This window comes from Pempheris klunzingeri, chromosome 7, assembly GCF_042242105.1.
Source record: "Pempheris klunzingeri isolate RE-2024b chromosome 7, fPemKlu1.hap1, whole genome shotgun sequence".
Classification (NCBI taxonomy): domain Eukaryota; kingdom Metazoa; phylum Chordata; class Actinopteri; order Acropomatiformes; family Pempheridae; genus Pempheris; species Pempheris klunzingeri.
In genome coordinates this window covers 4801673-4826615 of record NC_092018.1, presented here as the reverse complement: position 1 = coordinate 4826615, position 24943 = coordinate 4801673, and the positions used below count along the sequence as shown (strand labels likewise).

At 42.1% G+C, this 24943-nt stretch overlaps 3 protein-coding genes across 6 annotated transcripts in view; 1 reads left to right on the top strand and 2 right to left on the bottom strand.

The window, feature by feature from the left end:
• Positions 1–778: 778 nt before the first annotated feature.
• Positions 779–10001, bottom strand: ewsr1b (EWS RNA-binding protein 1b). 4 transcript variants are annotated; one of them, XM_070833228.1, is made up of 15 exons: positions 9932–10001; positions 9389–9425; positions 9020–9071; positions 8238–8379; positions 7414–7609; positions 7066–7325; positions 6784–6943; positions 3528–3565; positions 2947–2976; positions 2710–2825; positions 2500–2629; positions 2233–2343; positions 1796–1922; positions 1344–1700; positions 779–1157 (listed from the first exon to the last, which is right to left on the bottom strand). In XM_070833228.1, the coding sequence occupies exons 1-15, from the start codon at positions 9945–9947 to the stop codon at positions 1121–1123; spliced, it is 1809 nt and encodes a 602-aa protein (XP_070689329.1). In that variant the 5' UTR covers positions 9948–10001; the 3' UTR covers positions 779–1120. The 4 variants fall into 4 exon arrangements, with proteins under 4 accessions (XP_070689329.1, XP_070689330.1, XP_070689331.1 ...); XM_070833229.1 differs by having other exon boundaries at positions 3528–3562; XM_070833230.1 differs by having other exon boundaries at positions 8238–8376.
• Positions 10002–11325: 1324 nt separating this feature from the next.
• rhbdd3 (rhomboid domain containing 3) lies at positions 11326–13614 on the top strand. The gene is made up of 5 exons (XM_070834531.1): positions 11326–11567; positions 11651–12034; positions 12615–12741; positions 12835–13092; positions 13218–13614. Exons 1-5 carry the CDS (start codon positions 11405–11407, stop codon positions 13384–13386), a joined length of 1101 nt encoding a protein of 366 aa, XP_070690632.1. The 5' UTR covers positions 11326–11404; the 3' UTR covers positions 13387–13614.
• Positions 13615–13710: 96 nt separating this feature from the next.
• Positions 13711–24943, bottom strand: part of emid1 (EMI domain containing 1) — a 48841-nt gene continuing 37608 nt past the window's right edge. The window contains exons 7-17 of the mRNA XM_070834530.1: positions 24663–24707; positions 24455–24562; positions 22237–22344; positions 19701–19790; positions 19259–19311; positions 19077–19139; positions 18935–18979; positions 18634–18678; positions 18434–18445; positions 16416–16500; positions 13711–15026 (exon numbers count right to left, since the gene is read on the bottom strand). Of these exons, the coding sequence (XP_070690631.1) occupies positions 14893–15026; positions 16416–16500; positions 18434–18445; positions 18634–18678; positions 18935–18979; positions 19077–19139; positions 19259–19311; positions 19701–19790; positions 22237–22344; positions 24455–24562; positions 24663–24707 (788 nt within the window). The 3' untranslated portion in view covers positions 13711–14892. The remainder of the gene's footprint in view (positions 15027–16415; positions 16501–18433; positions 18446–18633; positions 18679–18934; positions 18980–19076; positions 19140–19258; positions 19312–19700; positions 19791–22236; positions 22345–24454; positions 24563–24662; positions 24708–24943) is intronic.

Below are 24943 nucleotides of genomic sequence, written 5' to 3'. Positions count from 1 at the left end.
ATTATCAGTTTACAATCTCATAGCTGTGCCTGGCACGGTGGAAAATAAGTTTCTTCTAGTTTGTTGAGACTGTTGCTTAAAACTTTAACGTAGTCACTCACAAGAGAAGACTTGAAGTCCTGTCAGGTCAGGCCCTTCAGTCTTGTGTGTGAACAAGGAGATGTGGCGTCATCGCTCCAAGGCAGCAGACTCAGAACCCATCCAGCGTCCTCTGAGTCACAACTGCAGCACCGCAGGTTTCAGAGCAACCAGCGCCCCCTATCGGCAAGAAGAGCTGCAGATCTACAGACCAGTGGTCCACAGGAAAACCAAAACAGTAGAGCTCTTCTCTGGGTCTAGAAATATAATGCATAACTGATGCAAGATGAATTATCTAAAGTGCTGAAGATGTTTGATAACTTGGAAGTCATCACAGATCAGATAAATAATCATGTGGTGGAATAAGTATCCAACAGTCATGTGACCACTTTCATCATCTCTACAGACACCAAAACTGACGCCTCTTGGTCAAAGACGCATTTCTTCTCTCATTTTATGCCCAATCTTAACTTTTGATGGCATCCACAAGCTGCATCATTTAAAATTCTCGTCTGTTCACTTGTGGTATTATCAGTGGCAGCTGTAATGGCCTCATGTCCTTTAAGAACCTACTAAATATAGATACAGCAGCAACATAATTATAGTCACTGGACAAAAACAACCACAAGTAATGTGAAATCCAAGTTCATATTTAGTATGACTTCATTTTGTAAAGTTCAGTAAAACCACTACTCAAACATCAAATCAGTAAAATTTTATTTTCCCAAATTTGTCATCATACAACTGTAAGTTATGGGAAAGGGGAAGCAATTATGTTAACAAAATGAAAAACGTTGCATTTTACAATACAATGTGAAAACTAATCTGCATATTTAAAAAAGCAACAAAAAAACGTGCACAATACGAGATATAAAGAATAAACATGGGTCAACTAAAATAAAGAAAATGAAAACACGAGTTGAATGTAACTGCACAAGATGTTTGAAAGCAGTTTAGCAACCACTGAAATATGGAATCATAAATTAAAAATTCTCGTCTTAAAAATCGAATTCCACAAGAAAAGCGGTTAAGAAGTTGTCCTTCAGTAGGGTCGGTCTCTGCGCTCCTGGCGATGGTCCCTACAAAAAAAAACAGAAGTGACCAATCGCTATATTTATGGTGTCCTGTTTATGCACCAATATTGACGGTTTAGTTTCAATAGCTTCAAAAATAAGGCAAATCTAATATAATGGTCTTCAGTCTTGGAAATTCTCAATGTCAAGAGCAAAATAACCTTTGCTTGTTAGGAGTCGTCCCAGTCCTACCTCATATCCATCTTGCCACCTGGCGGGCCCATTCCTCTTCCACCTCTGCCACCCATTCGGTCCATGGGTGGTCCCCCACGGCCAGCTCCACGGAAACCTCCCCTGTCCATTCCACCGCGTCCTCTGAATCCACCACGGTCGCCTCCCCAGCCCCCACGGAAACCTCCAGGGCCGCCTGGGCCGCCGGCTCCTGCCGGCCCACCACGGTCCATGCCTCTGCCTCCTCGCATGCCCATTCCGCCTCTGCCTCGGTCACCTCCAGGGGGGAACGGAGGGCCACCGCCCAGCCCTTCTGGTTTGGGGGCTTTGCACTGGTTACACTCCATCCTCCAGGCAAAGTTCTGGTTGCCACAACCCCTGAGAACACAGACAATTAAAAAAATATATATAACAATAATAATAATAATACTAAAAATCTTTAATATAAAAAGACACTACAAAGCAATACATACGGGTTAGGACACTCCCAGTCCCCAGCTCTCTGCTGCATGTTTCCTCCTGTGGGTCCACCTCTGCCCATACCACGTGGACCACCTCGTGGGCCGAACCCACCACGGTCTCCTCCACGACCCATCATACCTGATAACAGGAAAAGGGTTACTTTTAAGGCACTTTTTAATCCCGACTGTATTCTAACCATTTAATATTGTGTCAGCTGTCTCCAACTGTGGCAGCAAACTGTGCCAATCTTCCAATGTGCTAAAGGGTTCAACTGTTTGTCATCTGAAGCAAGAGACTGAGGAGCCAATACTTCAACTTCTTAGGCAAGTGGTTTCTTTTGAGCCAAAAGTAAGATAGATGTCAGAGGAAAAAATGGGTGTTTTCACATCACATGAAGCCCTGAAAATAAAGAATGGTGTAAATATGGTTAAATACTGCTGACATTTACCTCCACGACCCATCATGCCATCTCGCATGGGCATACCGCCTCTCATTCCACCCATCATGGGCTTTCGGCGCGCCATGGATACCTTCAGCCTTCGGCCTTGGAACTCCTTCCCTAGAATACAGAAGCATGATTTAAAAAAAAAAAAAACAAACAAACAAAAAAAAAAAAACACTCAAATTATATTAGTGGGATGATTTTTAGAAAGTGCTTTCCATGTTTTGTTGGAGATTCTGTCCAGGTCTGATGTGCACAGTGAATAAATCGTACCATCAAAATGCTCCACAGCTGCCTTGGCACAGATTGGCTCTTCATAGGACAGGGTGGCGTCTCCCTTGGGCTTTCCTGTGTCCTTGTCTGTGTAGATGTTAATGGCAGGCTGGCCAAGTCTGCGGTTAATCTTCACACACAAAAGAGAATCAATCTTGTTTAGTTTCCACTTAAGTTTCTTACACCAACAGTCCAAGATAAGATTCTTACCCTGATTGGGCCGACGTGTTTGAAAAACTCAGCCATCTCTTCCAGGTTCGCCTTCTCAGTCAACCCTGTGATGTAGATCGTGCTGTTCTCAGAGTCATCCTGCTCTTCAGGGCGTCCTACGACAAAAAAGTCAAATATCCGGTAAAAATACAATCTTTCCAAACAATGTTCGACACATCAAGTATATGAATAGCATTGTGGAGGAGTAATGAATGGGTCTAGTGTGATTCTACTCACCCATTTCACGCTCGTCACCGCCCATAGGTCCTGCAGGCCATCAGTCGAGGGGAGGAGAAACAGATTGGAAAAAAGTCAGTGTGTGCCCCTGAAGTCGAGTGTACAACACCTGAGGAGTACTACAAAACATAATCCAGACACTCCCTTATAAAACGCTGTCAGCCATACTGGGAAGTTGAAAATGGCAACTTATGGTACACCACAATTCCCACAAGTGATATATTGAATTGAAAATGGAACACCTCAGACCCTATGGCAAATACTTGTGTAAAAGCCTCTAAGACCAGTAAGAAACCCTCAAAAAAACCCAGGAATTCAGCTCATGAGTTTTGTTAAAGCAGTAACAGACACGTTTGAGTGGAAATTTGTCATTTACCTGTCAAAAACTCATTGTCAAACCATAAGCAGTGACTGAATTATACCAAGTACCCCAGAGAAAATGGTCTCAGGCATTGAAAAAAATTCCCAAATATTTTCAGATGTGTTCATGTAAATAAATTTTGCATACCACAATGTACGACACATCAATACTCGAGGCATATTTGCTCAAAAACTAACCAGTGTAATACTCGTTAACTTACCACCAGGCTTACTGAAGCCACCTCTGTCTCCAGCGCTGCTATGGGGGAATAAATGGAGATATGAAGGCGATTTCCCTTTTACAGCCACTTCCATGGCTCGAGCAAAGTGGCTTGATTGAGGGAGTAATCAAAACATTCTACCTAGCCCAACAGCAAATAAAATCTCCCCAAAATTACACGTACACAGTCTAATCGGGGGGATAAAAATATTAATTATGTGCCATTTCTTAGCTAGCTCAATACAGCTTCAGTGACAGTTTGCAGTAGTGGATACATTTGTGCAAAAAATACGAATATACTAACATTTTCACTGCCTTTCAAAATGTGACAAAACCCAAACATTTGTACACAGGTAGAAAGATTTCAGATGCATTGGTGGCATGCATAGTTTTACCCAGCAACAAGCCACCACACCAATAACATTAATTCTAACAAAAGTCACAGCTGATTAAGATGTGTTTAAGTGTAAAAATAGACACAATGCATCTGAAATTCACAACATGATCAGGCGATTACATTCACCAGGTAGTAAAAGAAAAAAAAAACTATACATTGTTCGAGAAAATCAAAACCAAAAGAATGTTTTTACAATGTTTACCAGGGTTACGTTACATTAAAAACAAAGACTCAATTAAAATACCCATCATGCTTATAAAAAAAACCACCATCCTCAGTTCTTGAAAAAATGGCAGACCCCGAATCTTTGTTAAAGCTCCCTCCTGCTGCTTAAGCTGGCGGCTCTGTACTGAGTACAGATACTTTTTAGAGAATAGATGGTTTTAAATGGCTCTCACTGTTACCTGTACGGTATAAATGTGACAAAGCATGTTAAAAAGTGCTCAAAAGAATGTAATCAAACATTTGTAATCCAAACCACAAAAACAACATTTTAAAATGACATGTGCCCAGCCCCCCCACCTCCCCCCGAACACAACATACACTGTGCAAAGCTAAAATTACACTAAAATTAAAACTTAACAATCTATGCTACATCTGAGTTTATAAATGTATTTAGGGTTTTATTCCTATTTATGCAATTTGTTTCTAAGCTTTGTTTCCTACTTTGGTAACACTACAGAGTTGCTTTAAGAGTCCTGTCATGTATAAAACTCACTGAAATGTGAGTATGTGTGTGTGGGTGTGTGTTTCCTGCACCAAAAACCAGAGGAATCAAGTCATGCAGAACTATTTAGGAAAAAGGTTTACACTGGTGAACCAGAAAAGATGAAACTGTCAAACTATAGTAAAAAAATAAACAGCTGAAATAACATCTTTTTGAAAAAAAAAAAGTATGTCTTCCCAAAACCAGATCTGAAAACCTGTCATGTCAAATATTTACATTGAGACGTCCTCTGTATTGTTTAAGAAACCAAATGTTTTGTTAGGTTTTTCTCCAACCTTTGGTTTTACAGCAGTGACCAATGTGAACCAAAACAAATGTACAGTACAACCTCTGTTCACCTTAATACCCCTGGCCTCTCTCTTGGCAAACCCTCTCTCTTCCCTTTCAAGGGCCCTGAATGTCTTAATCTGATTTGGGGTTGGGTCAAACCATTTCCGGCTACAGAGAATAGTAGGCATTGTGCAGTGACAGGGAACAAACTGTTCAAGTGCCCATTCTGCATCAAGAGCAAATTTGATTGGCATGTCAATGAGGGTACCAGAGTTGATGTGTCAAGGACCTAATTTCACTACCGTGGGGGCGCACACACACACACCTCTAAGTAAGACACGCAGTTAAAGACAAATGAACACCAGTTTTTGTAACCAGGTGGAGATTAGATTTGATTCTGCTACACCAAAATACATGGTCCAAGTGTATCTGCACTAAGACAACTCCTAGAGAACTCCTTCAATATTGTATACTGTGTACAGTCTTAATAGGACCTGTGGTTTCCCATGTTTTCTTGCAAAATTACTACACCTGTTTTTTCCTCTAACTTTGTCAAATTGGTGTGACACCAGAAACCAGTACATGGCTAGCAAATAACAGTAAACGTGTCGAGAAAAAGTGTCATTTGTATCAAATTTGCTCTCAATGTTTAGTCTTCACTGATGCGTTTTAGCTTGTATGAATATTAACACACTGATTGCAAAAACCCATTTAAGAGATTCAACTGCTTCTTTTAGCAAAACAAATGGCATCAAGTGAAAAGTTCTGATCATCTTGCAGGACCAATGCTGGAGCTATGAGCACAAAACTGAGAATCTTGGAAAATAATTCCTCAAGTTGTTACTGTTATGATACAATTGATTACTACGGTTTTACAGTACCATTAGCATATCTGACCTTTTTTATGACGCCATATTACCATTTTTTGTTTAACTCCTTCAGGCCAATCAAATGAGGACAGATAATTATTGCCAGTGACCGCTGTGCAAAAACCAACCACAAACTGAAAACACCAGTGAATGAATTTGAGTAAAAATGGAAAACACCTTATCAAGAGGAAATATATTGACCCAAACATTGCACTTGAGCAAAAATAAGTATCTGAAATGCAACACTTTGTACTGCATGGGGTGTATTTTAAATTTCCTAAAATATCAATGTTCTATTGTAAGGTCTTTCAGGGCACAATAAATTTTAGTTAAGGACTCCATCTTCACAATAGGAAAAAAAAAAAACTGCAACTGCTGATTGCGTTATTCTTGTAGAAATTGTGTCGCTCTACAGAAAATGAGGTACCAATGTGAGAAACTGATTTATAAGTGTTGCTGAAATAGTGAAAGTTTTTGAATTTTCCTTAAGGAAACATTATAGCTTTGATAATATGTAGATATGATATTTTGCAAGTGTATTTTGTGACATTTCCTGACCAATTGTGGTCTATGCATCCTCCCAGTTGTCCTAAAACTTTTTGATATTGCCTTATTATCAAATGTTCTAGGATATAAGCTGGTCATTCCTAAATGTTTATGCACAGGTCTAGATCAAAGTAAGCTTGAATTAAAAACTTTTCTTACCTTTGGCCAAATCAGAGGCAGGGCTGAAACTGGATGAGAATGGCTACAATTGCTGCCAATGTTGGCATGTGCTACACCTTCAATCATGGGCTTCACACGTTACAGGTGAAACTCATTTTACAGCATTGATTGCTGATAAATCACGACGTTTCCGTATTATAAGAGAAGTTGCATAATTTCTGGTATGGTGCTTTGGATTACTCCATCTGTCTCAGCCCTGCCCCAAGTGGCCACAGCACCTGTAGAGTCAAAATAAATGTGAGATTAAATGCTAAGGAAAGACACTTACCCCATGCCACGGCCCATGCCTCCACGGCCACGATGCATCATTCCACCTCGATCAAAACCGTCCCTGCCAGGGCCCCTGCTCTCCCCTCCACCGGGGTACCTTGCAGAGTCAGAGCCAGAGTAACCAGAACTTCCACCTTGACCATCCTGTCTGTAATTATCTACAAAAGGGGGAAAACAAATGCATCAAACATACAGCTAACAACATATTGTTACAGTGACTGAACTGCAGCAATGAAGATGTGAAAACAGCAGTAAAGCATGGGAGAAAAGACAAACTTACTGTAATGGTTGGACTGGTTGTAACTGGGTGGTCCACCTTGCTGGCTGTACTGGTTGGTTGTAGGCTGCCCATAGGAACCAGCAGCCTGAGGAGGGTAAGCAGGAGGAGCCTGTTGCTGCTGAGGGGTCTGCTGCTGGTACCCCTGCTGCTGGCCGTAGCTGGCCTGCTGGGCCTGGTAGCCAGGCTGTTGCTGGCCATATGCTGCTGGCTGGGAGTAGCTACTTTGGTTGTAACTAGCCGGCTGGCTGTTAGCATTGTAACTGATAAACAAAGCAAAACAGGGAATTGAGAAAAAAAAAAACATGTTTATGTTGACTATCATTGGGTTTCTAGACAAGGGCTACATACCTCTGTGGTGCAGTGGGAGCAGCCTGCTGGCCATAACCAGGGTAAGCGGACTGGGCAGTGTACCCTGGCTGAGAACCGTAGGACTGAGAGGCAGCTGGAGCAGCAGCAGCAGGAGTGCTGTCATAACCACTGGCTCCATAACCCTGGGCTGACTGGGAGTAGCTATGAGTGGTAGACTGGGCAGCAGGATAGCCAGCTGTAAGAAATGCATAGGGAATAATAATATTTGAGTGTTTATTAGGTATGACAATCATAACGCTAAAACGTACAGGCATTTCTGAATCAACATTGTGATCACTCACTTTAATGGTATGTTTTTGGCCTTGGAACACACAGCCTACCTCACTGCTGTTTGGCAGCTACCTCACTGAACTGCTGCGACTTGCATGTGTTGTCCACCCAGACTGCAGCACTGCTACAGCACTGTTTGCTAGCCTGCCTCTCTTTCTACACCGACTTTGCCTTTGATAATGGCCACAAATAAGCCCATGTCTTATTTCGTTGTAAACGTCAGATAATGACAAATGTTGAAAGCACGCAACTGTATGAAATCAAACTTGATTTTTGTTTTGTGCTGTGTGGACTTACTTTGGATATACTCAAATCAAATGTGGACCACAATTCTGGGTGTGAATTATTATACAAATTGTGCCATTTCTGTGTTTGATAGAATTAACACGCCCTCTAAGTAATAGTGAGGGCAGCGTATCAACCAGAAATTAAGTAAGCAAATACCACAACTTGCTTTTAGCTTTTTCATTCTGCCCAATGTAAGAAGTGTCGGGCACAAACATGAGTCAAATGTTCTTATTTGAATAACTGACCTGAAGCTGGCTGGCCGTACGAGGACCCATATTGTTGTTGCTGCTGAGGGTAACCTCCAGTGGCAGGTGTCGTCTGGGTGTAACTGCCGTCAGCAGCAGCAGGTTGGGCGTATGATCCATAGCTCTGTTGACCATAACTCTGCTGAAATAAGAGACCACACTTTAGCTGCTGGGTAGAACAAACAAACTCAACAAAAGCCAAAGTCTCGACTGGTTCTTATATACTTAATGACATTAAACATGAATGATAATTTTACATACATCTAGATTACTTCCTGTTCCCACCTTACCCTCATTAAATGTCAAAAGAAAAAATGATCGCTGCCATTCATATATGCATGTTTTAAACCAATTTCCATCTTTTAAATAGACTTAGACTTTCTTTATTTGATCCCCCATAGGGGGAAATTTTCTTGTTACAGCAGCAACAATATAAACAGGGAGAGTGAAAAAAAAAAAACAAAGCAATAGAAAAGACAAAAATAGCAAAAATAAATATAAATATATGGTTGTGATGAAATGAAATAAATATTTACACCATAGGATATTTACACTTTAGACAGGAATGGAATGACATGGATGGTAGGCAGTATATTAACATCAGCCAGTGATGCTGGTGTTACAGAGTCTGATGGCTGATGGGAGAAATGACCTGCGGTAGCGTTCCATCACAAATAATCTGTGATGTTAAGATAGCAACTATCACAATCTTGATAAACCCCTGGCTCAGCAAGAAGCAGTTTACAACAGTCCAAGTACAACCCCACTAAAATAAGTCTCACCTGTGCTGACTGTCCATAACTTTGTGAGGGCTGGGCAGCATAAGAAGCATACCTGTAAAAACACAAGAGAGTTTATTAGCATTTATATAGTGTCGCTTCACACTAAACCTAAATGCACCCACAGATTACTAATGGATTGTATCTAAATTATTGTTTGCAGGAATTAATCTCGTCCAGTTTCATGCATCACATTCGTTAAAAATTAAAAACAATCCTTAAAAAAAAAAAAAAAGCATCTACATCCATAACTGCTTGATTTAGTCTCCAGCAGTGACGTTAAGACTGAAAGGACCATGAGCCCCCAGATAATTACACACATAGAAAAACGTTACATTGAGTCACACTAATAAAGTAATTTAGGTCTCTTACCCCTGCTGGGCGCTGGTCTGATTGTAGGAGCTGTAATCTGGTAAAGGAAAGTCACACGGTGGTTAATTCAATTGCTGGCTAACGACTGAGCACTCAGACAAAACAGTGGTTGCGCGCCAGTAGCGATGCTAATGTTGATGAAGCTAACAGCCGTCGTCAGGCCGCCATTCAATCGCACTCTGACCTCTTTCGCTAATAAAACCCATCCAAAAATTCAGACGAATATAAGATGAATTAACTATCGCCGCATGCATTTACAAATACATTTTTGGCAAAACTGGTGATGTAGCGTCCATCAGTAACCTCGCTGTGCAGAAATAAAAAAAACACCCGGTAGAAAATACCGCAACGAGTCTATAAGCTAACATGACTAGCATAGGCCTTATGCTAACGCTAAACGACATTCGGTACAATACAAACCGAAAAGACGGACTGATCCGACGTTATCTCTTCTATAATAACTCTAGCCACTTAACTGTGTAAATTAAATAAGACCATTTATTCGAAACCAGTGTTTTAAAAAAATCACAATTCTCCACTTACCCGGTGCCGACGCCATTTTAGTGTGCCTGTGCAGGACGACTGGACGGAGCTGGCTACTGTGGAAACGCTCTTCTCTTCACCGAGTCACCAAATCTCGCGAGATATTCGGCCCCTTATGGCTGCGTCAGAGACGATCCACGGAGGGAGGAGTCAGACGGTCCGGCCCGTCTACGTCACTGCGTAAGGATAATATTCATAAAACACACACACACACACAAAAAATAGGCTGAATAAAACATTTAAGTATATATAAGTCAAAAGTTAGGGCTTGACTAAGAAACACTTTCCTGTAATACATGGAGAATTTTGGCATATCTTGATTTCATTAATTTCAGAGACTTAACATAGAGTTTCATGTCATTATTATTCCTCAACTCATGGACAACTGTGCAATAATCCATAATACATAATCCATATAATGTTTCCATCCCATCCCACCCTGTTGTTGTTTCTTTATAATTATTGTATTACTTGCGTATATAATGTTTCTTTTGTGTATATAAGGTTTTTCTGCATATATTATGTTTAATTTTCTATTTCTTTAACTGTGTGCTTTGTCTGTCCTTTGAGCTGCAGTAACAGCGAACTTTTCCCCACTGAGGGATCAATAAAGTTGTGTCTTTATCTTTATCTTTATTATAGCACATGAAGATGGGTGGGGTCTTTGAATTAATACTTAGAGAATTTGTCTAGAATTAGCAAGTCATTGACAATTGCATCCAGTTTTTTGTCTTGTCATAGAACACCAAACATAATACTGTTATGGTCTATATGAGGCATCCCTTTGGTTTCCCTAACCATTCTACGAATTGTCTCCAGCACGACTGGGTATGAGAGCAAGAAACAAGTACGTGCTTTTGTTGTTTCAATATCACCATTGCAGAGGACACCTTCATTGTTCTTAAAGCCAAATATTAATCTTAGAAATTAAAAAGGAAGATGATGTTGATGTTGATCATCATCAAACAGCCTGAAAATTTGGAAAACGTGGAAAATTTGTAGGTAGATTCACATAGATTGTTTGAGGTATATGAGAATGTTATTTTAAAAGATTCTCACTTGAGAAATTGATGGAAGGACTAGTTGGAAAATGTAAAAAGATAACCTACTGAATATCATTATAGTTTTGAGGGAAGTACCCATGACTGCAGTGTGCGGTTTGAGATGTGTTCAAAGCTACATGTCCACTTTTTTGTCCATTTGTGCGCCCGGTGTGTCCAGTAGGTGGCGGTAATGCTCCTTTACTCCAGTTTATCAACTGGACACGAGGAAGAAGAAGGAAATGACGTATTGCGGAAGTGGGAATCCACTTGTAAATATTTCCAATCCAGGATTGTTTTTTTTTTTTAAAAAAAAAAGACATTTATTTGTCAGGTTTTAAGGACACAGAAATGAGCAGAAATAGATGCTTATTTGCCAGAGCTGTGCCACAAAAGGACAAGTGATCGGAGGAACTGCAGCTCGTCCTGAATCATGCTGAATCGCATGTTGTCAGTATGGTTTTGGTTTGGCTCAGATCGCCCTGGATTCTGCCTGGGAACATCTTCACTGGTTACACTCATGCTGCTGCTGTATGCCGGGGGCATCCAGGCGAGTCTCAGCTTAGGTCCGGGTGGAGACTTCCCGAGGGTCAGAGGTAACTGTGCTCTACGGTTACATGTCAATGTGATACTGTAGTGTTGGTGAAATGAATGTAACGCCTCCCTTTCTCCCCCTCAGATGTGTTCCTGTATGCTCTCAGTCACGATGACCTGCCCTCTCTGCTGGTCAGTGTTGCCCTCCTGCTGATGGTTGGACAGTGTCAGGAGCGTCGATGGGGAACAGTGACCTTCCTCGCCCTCTCCATCCTGACCATGACCATGTTACCTCTTCTTTACACCCTGGTCCTCTTTGTCGGTGGGGGTGAGGCCAGTCGGATCTGTGGTTACTCTGCCATCCAGCTGGCTCTGTTTACGGTGCAGTGTCGACAGGTGACACAGAGGAGGCTCCTGAGGTGTTTGCCAGTCTGGTTTCTCCCCTGGTTTCTTCTGCTGATTGGTCTGCTGCTGCTACCTGGGACCCCAGCCCTGCTTCACTTCTGCACGATATGCATCGGACACTACTGTATCCATTCCCGGCTATGCAGTCATTTGTTGCATGTACAAAAATACATTCTCCAACAAACAAATATTCTAGTTTTTACAGGCGTGGTTAACTTCTGCATGACTTGAAGCCGCTGTGCCACCCATAATAAAACTGTGGGTGTGCTCAGACTGCGCCTTATTGACATCTGTCTCACTTTGCTGCATGTTTTGTTAAACTTCCATGCTTGCACCTTTAGTCCTGTCAGGTGTCACAGAGGACAATTGTAACTTGTGGCCTTTTCATTCATATTCGCACAGAGAAATTCAATATTCAGTCTGAGCAGAAGTCTAATCATCCTCAGCAAATGAGAACACCTGTATAAGTGTGTAAGGCCTTTAAAAGACCTTTGATAACAAATTTAATTTCTCCTTAGGCAAACCTGTGACAGCATTTCAAACATAATTGTCTTGATGACTCATAGTGTAGATGTGTAATTTGTTGCTGTGGGTTTAAGTCCCCCTCCCTTACACACACACCAAATCTATAATGAAGCACATCTCCATGTACAATACAATGGCTCTCCCTTAAGTCTTTTTATGATACTTAATGTCCCTCTCAGACAGTCTGTCCTTCATCGGGATGTTACAGGAGCTGGAGCAGGCCAGAATCTTGGATTTCATTCCTGAGTGGGCATATGTTCCCACTGCAGCCAAGTTCAGGTTGCCCACTTACACTACCTCACAGAGGTGAGATTTATTTACATCCCTATTATCTATTTACACTCCCCAGCAGCATGCATGGCGGAGTCAGTTTTACTATTTTAACGTCATCTGTCACAGATCTAGATCACCTCCTCAGATGATGCCCGTAGATCAGGCAGCTGCTCCCCCAATGAGGGATTCACCTGTTTTGAACCACCACCCATGGGTGATAGATCCAGTGCCTGCCTGGATAATGACAGAGTCGGCTGCACAGTCAGAGGCCGAGGTGCTGGAGGAACAGATGTTAAGAGCTGGGATACTGGCTTCATTACAGGATGCTCCTGACAATCCTGATGCAAAAGTGGAGGTGCCCAAATCATCAGTTTCCTCCCTGCGGTTCGTAATAACTGAATATAATCAAGTCTATCATGCTGTTTTTGGACTCCTCACATTATCTGTTTTATTTATGTGATTTGAAGTTGTCATTCATGGTTTACTAAAATACCAATCTTTCCTCTCAGACTTCAGCAGTTGGAGAAGATGGGGTTCCCCACAGAGAAAGCTGTGGTGGCGTTAGCAGCCTCAAAACAGTTAGATGGCGCCATTTCTCTGCTCATCGATGACAGCGTTGGCGAACAGGCTGTGGTGGTGTCAAAAGGGAAGAGCCACCTGCCACCACAGAGGAGCTAGACGACCTCACACTCCTGGGCTGGAAGAGCGTTTGCTCTCGTGCAGTAAAGTGGACATGCATCATGCTTGGGTTTTTCTGAGCTTCATTATTAGATTTTCCCTGTGGGCTACTTGTAGAAACATTTTAATGATCGGAATTCTTGTGGAAAAGTGGGAGGAAAGACTGAGCTGTTCTTTTTCCACGACTGTGACTCTAATCAAGTGTAGCTGCAGACTTGACTGCTTTGGAGACAATTTCTGTATCATAAAATGTACATTTATTTATGTTGTAATCGTGTTTAATGAATACGGTTGAAACACAAATGAAGAGAGAGGTGACATGTTAAAAAAAACAATGAATATTATTTTATTACACCAATCATCTAGACAGGATTATCTTAACACAATAACACATTTGCAAGAAAAAAAAAAACCCAAAACGTTTGAAATATGAAATGGTTACACAACAGCATACAAAACAAACTACAATTGATCATTTTAAATAGTTTCACAATAAGTTTGATATAAGATGAAACAATTATCAAGTCTTTTCATCAGAACAGTTTAAGTTTACCAACACAACAGTGGTAAAACATATATTCAAGTCCCATTAACAGTTTTGCTATTTCCTCCGTGTGTGTGTTTGTGTGTTAAAGATCTTGAAATGTTCAGCCAGTTTGCAGATTTTCATTTTAACATGTTTCATATTTAGTTTGTATGGATTATGACTCTTTTTGTTATTATGCAAACAAACCCAAATGCAAATATTTGTGCTTTTTTTGTTGCACAGATTAATGTAAATATACTATTGTATATTAACTCACTTTATCAGTCTGTACTGTAAGGGGGGGGGGGAACACTCACACCAGAAAACTACAAATCACTGTTAGCAACACATACAGTATCTCAGTTAGAGTGGAGATGACTTCATCTTAGTGCACTACATAACATTGAGTTTAACAATATAGGTATAACAAAATGAATACTAGAAGAAGAGGTTTGTTTGTGTACTTGTGTCCTGCAAACTGTACATGCGCAGTATACTTAAATAGTGGAATCTCCTCAGATTGCAGTTACATTGTGAAAGCAATACAAACTCATATCCAGTCTATTTTCTCACACCGGATTTCTCCTTTAATTGATTACTCTAAATGACCCTTATTGTCCAGAACTGTCTGTAGCTCGAGGAGCACCATAGAAGATTCAGATTTTCCTTTTTTTTCCTTTATTCTGAGGCTTTAGTTCTGTAGCCAAAGAAATGAGACACAGTAGGAGCTGCTGGGTGTGTGATGTAAAGATAAGTGTTTGGTTATGGCGATGGGCGGGGGTCAAACTAGTTCTCAGGTTCCCGATGGAGGAGGGCTTTGTGGAGTATCAGTGGAGTTTCCCTGAGGTGTCCCCCATCCTAAATCTGACGGTAAAGCCCAGACAGGCTATCAGATAAGGTCTAAATCTGAAGTGCCGACGAGACCTATAGGAGGGGGAGTCAACCCAGCCTGTCATCCTCCGGGTGAGCGGGGAGGGGGGCTACTTCCCTCGAACCTTGGTGTCGGAGGACAGAGGAGAAGCAAGTCGATATGGAAGCACACCTGCTCGCTTATCTCTGTAGAAACTAGGGGAGGCTGTGCCAAACGGTCCATCCCCAGACCCTAGATCAGGCTCTGTTGAAGAAAGACAGCAGTTGGAACGGGGCCTCCCTGTCTATCAGTGTGTGTGGACGTGCACTCTGTAGTCCTAATCCAAGTCTACTCTCATGCATCTTTTAATCTGGAGACGTCAGGAGTCGGCTCTCATGTCGACTGAACACCAGCTGCCCAGTTTTTATATTAAAGTTATCAATCAACTAGCTTGTCAGAGTGTTCAATGGATTCATCAAATCCTTCTTTACCTGATTCTGCATCTGGTTAGTAGGGCTGCAACATCTTATTTTACTTAACTCTTATTGCATCTATTGCATCATTTATCATCTATAAAATGTTGAAAAATAGCATAAATTTACAATTTCCCAGCTCCCAAAGATATGCAGTTTTATGCAGTTTAATTTGTTTGGCTTTTTCACTTGATAAATGATTTAAGGAATTAATTGTTGATTCAAGATTGATTGATTTGACTAATTGTTTTATTGGCTAGTTATTGCAGCACTACTGGCTAGACTAACAAGCTTTACATCCATCGGTACACATTTACCTACAAAGCACGATTATGATACAAAAGATTAAAGCCCCTGAAAAGTTTCAAATCTTAGTTTTTCTCAATTACATTCATGAATTAATGACAACAATCAAAGCTAATGTTATCATACAATCTTAGTTATTTAATGAGTTGAGTTTATAAGAAGTTCAAACTCAAACTCAGCTTTGACTCAAATCGTTAAATCGTAATCTTAATGCTTGGAAGCATGTGACATAATCTTCCAACTGAGCCTCGCCCACTTTAAACTAGTGAGACGAGCAGAGAAAAATCCACAATAACTAAAATTGTTAAAACTTTGGCAGTGTTCATGTAGGACCACATCTCGCACAGTGAGAGGCTGACTGAGTAAACATGTTTTCAGGGAATTTAAAGTTGAGGTCGTCACAACCAACACGACTCATTCATGAGAATATATTTCTAAGCGACGTCTACTTTCCAGTGAGCGGATCAACATTCGGCAGTTCAGTGACAAGTGGTGAACAGAAATTTTATGCTTCTAACAATCGATCAACACTTTCTACATTTACATGTATAAAAAAAGGTCAGTGAGGGCCAGCAGAGCTGTGGGGGAGGATGTCTCAGCGTTACCTGGCCAGATGATAGCCTCCAGCAGCGTCACCCTGCGAGCCAGAAGCTCAAGGTCTGCCTGCAAGTCTTGGAACATCTGCAAGCTAATGTCCTATCAGAGAGCAGTGACAGGGGGACTGTGTGAGGGGGTGGAAACACCAGCCTGAGTCCTGGGGCTGCTCGCGACTGTTCCCACTCCCTGTCCCAGCAGTGAGGCACAGTGGGAGTATGAGTCCCCCCACCTTTGACCCCTGCCTAAAGCTGACCCCTGCCTCAGGCCTCCTACTCACCATGAATACCGATCATAGTCTCAAGGATTAAAACCCTCTCGGCTAAGATCTTCAGCGCCTCTCTGATCTGATGTATTCCGTCCCCCTGTGAAGATAGATACAGCCGTCAAGGTAAGGAGCACAAGCCAAAGAACTGCTCGCCAAGATGCAGATCATTTCTCTCTCTCAGTACAGTTCAGCAGTTAGAAGGTTAAAACAGTCCACATATCTGCCCAGCACTCTCAGACATATCTGCTCCCCGTATTTCTCTGTATCTCCCTCATTCTCATTCTCTGGCCATGCTGCTACATTAAGTCAGTCTCTGCCATGCCGGGCTGGGCAACATCAGCATGCACGTTACAGACCATCCTCATGTTGGTGACATAACACAGCTGGTCTACACTCTCCCAGGATTTAGATCTGATCATGCCATCTGCGTTCATGTTGGGTAGCAGTTAAGCCAGGCGAGTATTTTCAGCACCACAGCTTTCATTCTTACCGCAGTGGTCACAAAAGTAGAGATAGAGTTTCACACTGAAATCTAATTAATTCGTCTTTTGTTAAAGGATAAGGCAATGGCTTCGCGAGTCATAACTTCAAAAAGAACAAATGTAGTTGAACAAGGGAAGTAAAGCAGACAGAGACCATCACAAAAATGGCATGCAGAGAATAGCGGAAGCTTTTGGTGCCCAGGTGAGCGATTCCCACAAAGAAATGCACTGATTAGTAAGACAATCAAGGACATACTTAATGTTTGAAGAAAAAAGGCAAAGTTCCACTGATTGTTTGTTGGTGTGCCCACCACATTGTTTCAGACTGAAATATCTCAATAATTACTGGATGGATTGCCATGAAATGATATGTAGGCTACTCACGGTCCCCTCAGGATGAACTGTAATATTGTGATGCTCTGACGCCATCATCAGGTCAAAATCTTCATTTGATCTTTGGTTAATGACCAAATACAGCAGACACATTCCCATCAGCATCAGCTGTACATTGTGTGTGGTGATAATTAGCAATCTAAGATGGTGAACATGGTAAACATGTCTGCTAAACACCGGCAAGTTAACACCGTCCTTCTGAACATGTTAGTGTGCTGACGTTACAATACGGCCTCACAGCACTGCTGGATAGACTCTTAGTGTTGTCAACAGAATTAATCCTCAAATAAAACGTTGAGCTACTTTGCCTTATTTCTGTTTTAATTAGTTATGCTGTTGTTTCACTCATTAGATCTATTTTGAAATTGACTCCTGACATCCAGGAGAGAAAGTTTATGTGGTGCAGTTCTTAAAGGTGAAATCATGCAAGGTTGCAATGTGGGATAAAAGAGGATAGCTGTATCCACTCCACTCACATCAGAGCACAACACCTCTGAACCCAACAGGACCCACCACTGACACGTATGGAGTGATTTGGCATATACATTTCACGCATTTTCTTTGTAGTTCAATTTGATCTCAGGCAACACATTGAATTCAAATAAAATGAGTATAAATTAGGATTTTACTATATTCTATATGATCTCATTGAGTCAGCGATAGGACTGACATTGTTCACTTTGTATGTTTCTATGTATATGCCAAAGTCAGATGCTGAAAAAGGTGACTGTGAAAGGTAGCCATGGGGACAGTAGCTTGCAGAGGGAGTCAGACAGCTTTCGGGTCAAGAGGACAGTGTCGTGACAGGGGACAGCAGTCCAGAGCACACCCCAAGGACCAACAAAAACAAAAACACATTAACATCAAAAGGCTTCACACACAGAATCAGACAGATCAACAGTAAAAACCATAAATAGTCAAACAAACACAACCATGTAAAACAGACACTTTATGAATATCAGCAGGTAGGAGAGAATGGACTTGAGAGAAAAAGAGATGAACACCACTTAGTGGCCAATCACAGCCATAAACATGGTGATTGTAAAAGGACCATAACCATAACCTGAGATGTGGGTCATGGTTAGACTTAATTTAGGTCACTGAAGAGACTCATTGCAAAGTGAGCATGTGATGACATAAATAAAAATATCTTACATTTAGATTGCTCTTGTAAAATGTGAAAGAAGTAAGAGGAAAAATAAGGGTTAGACAGACACAGAGAAAATATTTAATGCTCAAGAAAGGGATCTTAAAAAAGTTTTTTTTAAAACCTTCAAGCTAAAATCAAAACCCTCCTGTCCAGGCCCTGTGTCTTCGTGTGAACTGTGAACTACCACCACCAACTACTTTCTTACCGGCAAGCCCTTCTCTCCTGGCTCTCCCTTGAGACCTGGTACTCCCTGTGAAGAAATATTAACAACAGAAAAAACTGAGTCTGACGTCGAAACATGAATGAAAAAGTTGCAGCACTTTACTCTGACAGAAAGAGCTCATTCTCCCTTAGACTGTGTTGTCACTGTTCGGTGTGGTGTGCAGTGCTGCTGGTTAGTGTAGTTTACAGTAATATAACCAGCTATGACATGTGTTGATGTTTCCCCCCATACGCATGTTTACTCGGGCCATATTCCTCATGGCAGCAGGGTGGGGGTGGCTTACCGGCTCGCCTCTGAAGCCCCTCTCTCCTGGGTAACCTAAAGGACCCTGAAAAACCAAACGCATGTCACAGGAGAGTTTTGTTGTGTAAGGGTAAGAGGCAAAGAAAGCAACTTGAATATCATCAAGCTCTGAGAGTACTCACTCTCTCCCCACGTTCTCCCTTTGGCCCCACAGGGCCCTGCGCTCCAGGGGCTCCATGTTTCCCCTGTATTCAGTCAGAAAGGAAATTCACAGAGACAATGATGAATGTGTACTGCAATAAATCTGACAGTGCTTAACTGTAATTGAATGCAGTGCAGCACTATGGATGGTGAGCGAGCTTACATTCTGTCCAAGCGGGCCAGGAGGTCCAAGCGGGCCTCTGGGACCTGGGGGTCCTGAATGATAGGCAGAAAAAGTCACATTAGTACCAAGCACCTTGACCCTCTGGAAGGAGGGAGTGTTTCGCCTGCACACTAGCACCTGTAGGCGGTCATTCAGTGTGTGTGGACTCCTGGTGGCACCTGGTTCATAAAATCACAAAAACTGAGCCAACATCCTTCTTAAATTAGAGACCAAATTACATCTGAATGGGAAAGTTGAATGAAATTGATGCTATTTACAAGAGTGTGTTGGAAAAAACAGCAGATATACCTACAGTTTCAGACAATCTACAGTGTTCATCATCTGCTACTACTTTCAGCATTGACTGGTTTCACAAACACAACACAAACATGCTCTGTGCTGCAGGGGGATAAACACAGTATGGGTAGTGATAAACACTCACCGATAGGCCCGGGAGGACCCTGCGGTCCTGGAACAGGCACCCCTCGTGAGTCATGGAAAGTGTTAGTGAAGAAGGGGTCTTTCCCACGGTCTGGAGTTGAAACAAAAAAAAAAAAAGAAAAAGAGCTACTTTTCTGTCTGTGGATGATATTCACCAACAGGAACAAAGCTGATACAAATAACTGCAATAATAATATATCAAACCTTTACATAACATAATGCTGTTTGAATAGTTATACTCAGTTATACTCTTAGATGCAGTTTTGTACTATGCATATGCATTACTTTGTGTGGTGCTGTGACTCCAACAAGCTCCACAAATAAAATGTTTCTATTTTGGTAGCATTTGTAGATGATGATGATGATGATGATGTTTAGGGCTGGCTCCATGGTTGCCGTCTGGGTGGGCCAATTTTAGTCAATGAGGAATGATCCATAATTAGCCTGAGAGAACGCGGTCCCTCAGTAGTGTAGTATTGACCTGAGCCTTTCAGTGGGTGATGTTTGATCTCTGTTTTTTTGTTGCTGTGTGTGTCCTGCTGCCATTCACACCTGGAAAGGAAGTTGAATGTTGAATGCAGTCCTGCTGAGTTGATGCTGCCCGAGAAGCTCAAATTGGGGCAATGAAGCCCCTGGTTCTTACATTATAAAGACCTCCAGAGGGCACTGTTTCCTAACAAATACTCAAACTTCATCTAATGACTTCCACAGGGTTGTAAACGACACTATAGTGTGTTCAAAAGCACTGTCCGTAGTAGATCAGTGATTCACATTCATTAAAAAAAAAAGAAGTTATGTAATAGTGAAAAAGAAAAACTTTCCATATCTACTGCGAAACAACACTGACTGGACTTTGACAAGTCAACGTGTCTAAAGAGAAAGGACAAGAGGAAGAGGGTGGTGAACGTGTGATTGATAGAGGAGCTGTGTAGTCATTAGGTCATTTTATACTGACAGGAAACACAGATCCAATCACAGCATGAGACTTCAGGAGAGTCAGAGAGGAGGAGGAGGAGGAGGGCTGACAGCCAGAAACATCCTCCAGCTGCCAGAACGTTGCACACCGCTAACAGATCAGGACCAGAGGTGACATCCAAAACAGGGCCGCTCTCTCTCTGTCTATTTCTACACTCTCTCCTCATTTTCTAGTAAGAGCACACGGGGATCTGAGGCCCAACGTGTCCCAACAGTTCAGTACTTCACTACTTCCTGTTCTGGCTGCTGGTTTAGGAATCCTCTCCTGTTCTTCAGAAGGGAATTCCAACCTCCTGATGCAGACGTAAAAGCCAAATAAGCCAGTGTTTTCCAAAGGAAGCTCAGCGTAGAACCCCCACTCACCCGACATCCCCTACTGTTACTTTGATGTGAAAGAAATGGCTCGCAGTCTCGGAAATCATCATGCCAACCTCAACGCACCCGCAGCTTTCTCCACACAGGAACCCAGAGCTTACAAATCTGTATGCTGCATACTTTGTTTTACCACTGAATCCACACATAAAACCCTCCGATGTGTTGACCTTGAAAGAGTCGGTGCAGGCCCCCATCTGTCTCTCGCACTCCCCCTCAGCTGTCTGAGCAGCGGCCTACATCTGGAAGTTGTTGAGTGACATCAGTGACAGACAGGTTCTCATCCCAGCATGTGAAATCTTTGTCCATCTCAGACTGTCTCCACCTCCATTTAATACTCTTTGATTCTGTTCTCCTTGGCTGGTAGACAATACACAAGTAGCAGTTAAAGGATTACCGCCATCTTGTCTGTTTCTCATTCATGCTGTTTCTTTTGTTTATCAGTCGTCCTAAAACTTGTGGGAGCTTTCAAGCAGCAGGAGAGAACACGTCTGTGACGCTGCTTAAGACACATGAATATCAGCAGTTAAAGCTGGAAGTCTGTGAAACTTACGTCACCCTGCTGGAGAACAAAAGCTTTGATTGAATTTGTGCTCATGCACTCATGCTGAGCTCAAGGCAAACTGACTTTGCGCACTGCACTCTACATTCTGCACATCAAAGTCTGTGTACGGGTCCCTACTGCATATATGAAATGAAAAAAAAGTAGTATTAAGTCTTTTGTGATGCCAAAGAGAGCAAAGTGAAGTCTGATGAATTACCTCAAGTGATGTCACTTGAGTCAGTGTTGGCTGGGGCTGAAGACTACAAGTTTGAAAATGAAAATAAACCTGCGGGTGCGGAGTTAGAGTGAACCAAACCTCTGCAGGGGCTAAATCACCTGCTACTAAGCAACACACCCAAAGCTCAGATGGAATTGTCTGCAGTTGAGTTGCACTTTGGGTAACGTAGGCACCAGGTTTTGGCAAGCAAAAAGACTTGGTGAAATAAAAAAGATGATGTCTTTTAACCTTTTTTAATTAAGACTCTGTCTAAGGAGTCCAATGCTGATTCAGTGGAGTACTGTTTTAAGACTATTACAGAATAAGCTTTAGTGGTATTACTATTGCTAAAGAGTAGTTTTAACTATTCGGTGTGGCATTTGTTGTCACAGCAACTGTATGAAGTCTGCTGCTTGTCCGGAGACTTACTGTTGTCTGGCTCTGGGATGTGGGCACTAGCCGGCGCTGGAGGCCCTGGAGGGCCAGGAGGGCCCGGTAGACCCCTCTCTCCTGGGAGTCCTGGTGGACCACGGGGGCCTGAGAGGAGGAATAACAGAAACATCACTGTGATGACAGACATAAGAAATGTCAAAATATGACGTTAAAAGTTTCTTCTGGAGAGGAAAATGATAAATGACTTTGGGTAATGTGATGATGATAAGATAAACTATGATAAAGACCAGAGAGGAAATAGATTAGATTAAGATATTAGTGTCTGTCATGGGTGTGTGTGTTTCTGTGTGTGTGTGTGTGCCTTTATATCTGCCCATGTGCACATGTGGAGTTAAATCAGCCGCTGGACAGAGAAGGAGGAGGGTATGACATGGATGACTTAGTTTCTCTGTAATTAACAGGAGGAGGGTGTTTAATGGTCCAGTGCTGGGAACTTACTTGGGGGCATGGGAAAGCTCAAATAAACACCATTAAACCCGGCACAGTGTTACTGGCACTGGCTCATGGGCTCATGGTAAATGAAATGACCCCTGCATACACACCACTAGCTTGTCCACATGTGAAAGTGTCTGTCCTCGTTTTTTTGAAGGTGGAAAAAAAGCACCAGCACAACTACATCTGACCTCATCGTTTGGACTCTCTGAGGTAATGCTGCCCCCTAAACGCCACCTCTTGCCGTCCGACAGACCCACACTCGCCACCTCTCTGTTTATGCACTGATGCAACTGACAATGACAGTCCACTAATTACTGCTTTGCAAGGTAATGTTATTACAGCTCTGATTTGACACCTCCGTGGGCCGTTTTCACTTAGCTTGGTAAACACTGCAGCATGACCGTCTGTGTTATGGCTGCTCCAGGGCGACTGTAAGCAACAATGTGCAGCACAGTGGTTCAAATGGCCAATCAAAGTGGCTCTTTGGAGGCTATGCGACATATTTGGGAAAACAATTTTCGTTTCTCCTACAGAGTAATGGTTCCCTTGAGCAGCAAAAGGATGCTGCATCAAAATATGAGCCAAACTTTGCAATACAACTCTCCTGTAACTTATTAGGCCTCATCATAATGTACAATATCACATCTCCAAACAACACAAGTTCACTTCTCTCCCATCTTTCCCATAACCTCCGGCTCAAAAACACATTTGTCTACATTTTCTGTGACATTGGACACATTCCAGTCCTGTGTTTATCTTTCTCTTTAAGAAAATGAAAAAAGATCAGCACAATAAGAAAAACATAGCTTCGGATGCAAGACATAGCACTGGTTTTGGGTACTTATGAAGTAATGGAGATAGAAAAAACAATAACACCACAGGCATATGGAAATCATAAGGACCAGGGATTTGTGTATATATAGCTCATGTTCATTTCAGATTGAAGTCACATGGCGCTTCTCGGAAAATGGGTTTGTAGTTTAACTTTTGCTCCACATCTCATCTTTACCCAGCAGCAGGCACAGAGCAGGGGTCATATGTTAGCCTGAAAGGAGAGGCACTCCCTTCATGATCCAGAACGGAGAAATAACAGCCTATAGCGAGAACACATGTTCTGATCACTTATACCGTCATTTACTTTATTATCATTCAAGTCACAGCTGCCTGTGGATTTACTCTTTCCCCCAACAGGTCATTTACAATTTGTACATAACCACTGAGCTCTGAATACATAGAGCAGATTTATGGTTCGGTGTCTGTTCTGGTTCGGTGACCATGAGCAGCAGCACATGTTGGGAGTTTATATGTAGTCTGAAAACAAATGCTTTTGCTGCCCACTAAAACAGCACTTTTAGAAACATATGATTTTAAAAGCCAACAAAGAAAATGCCCAAATTCCAGTAAGTTACCAGCAGGCCTCAGGGGCTGCTGGAACGCTTCGACATTCACCGCTGGAGGGTCTGTGGGCTGGCCGAGTGGTTTAAGAGAAAGACAAATACTTCTGTTGTTCCACTGTTGTTTCCATGGGTTCTTGGTCAGTAGTGAACCATTCAAATACACAGACAATAGGTTAAGTATACAAGTGCCCTGCAATTCCCTCTGTGTCTCTCAACGACAAACAAACACTCACATCTTTACAACATGAGTATTGACAAACTGTGTCAACATCTACTAAGACATGGTTCATTTCTTCCTCTCAGCTCACAACTGTCTGCTAACTAGTATGCTGTCTGTCTTTCTACCCTCAGTCTTCTCTTACCTGCAGGTCCTGGGGTTCCCCTCGATCCAGGCGTGCCAGATGGGCCCCTTAGCCCGGGATCCCCCCGAGGCCCAGAGGGACCTGGTAGCCCTCGAGAGCCTGCCTTCCCTACGAGGAGGAAACAGTTAAGAGTAATCATTAAGCCTTAACTGGTTTATATCTAAAATGGTTTCACATCAAATGAAAGGCAATTATGGTTGCAATTTACCTTCTCTGCCAGGAAGCCCATCTCTCCCCTTTTCGCCCTGAGGACCTGTAATGAAAACAGAGAGGTGTAGCTTGGTGAGAAAATCTTGTCTCAAACGATCTAAGGCGATCTAAAATCCACTGAGGGATGAAGAGAAACTCTAAATTCTTCTCTCTCTAAAGTCATAAAGTCATCCTAAGCCCTCGGTCATCGTTAGGGCTGTTAAAGCTCAGCTCCAAATACTAATTATTTTCATTAGTTAAAGAAAAGTAAGAGTTTTTGTAGTTTATAAAGAAGATATA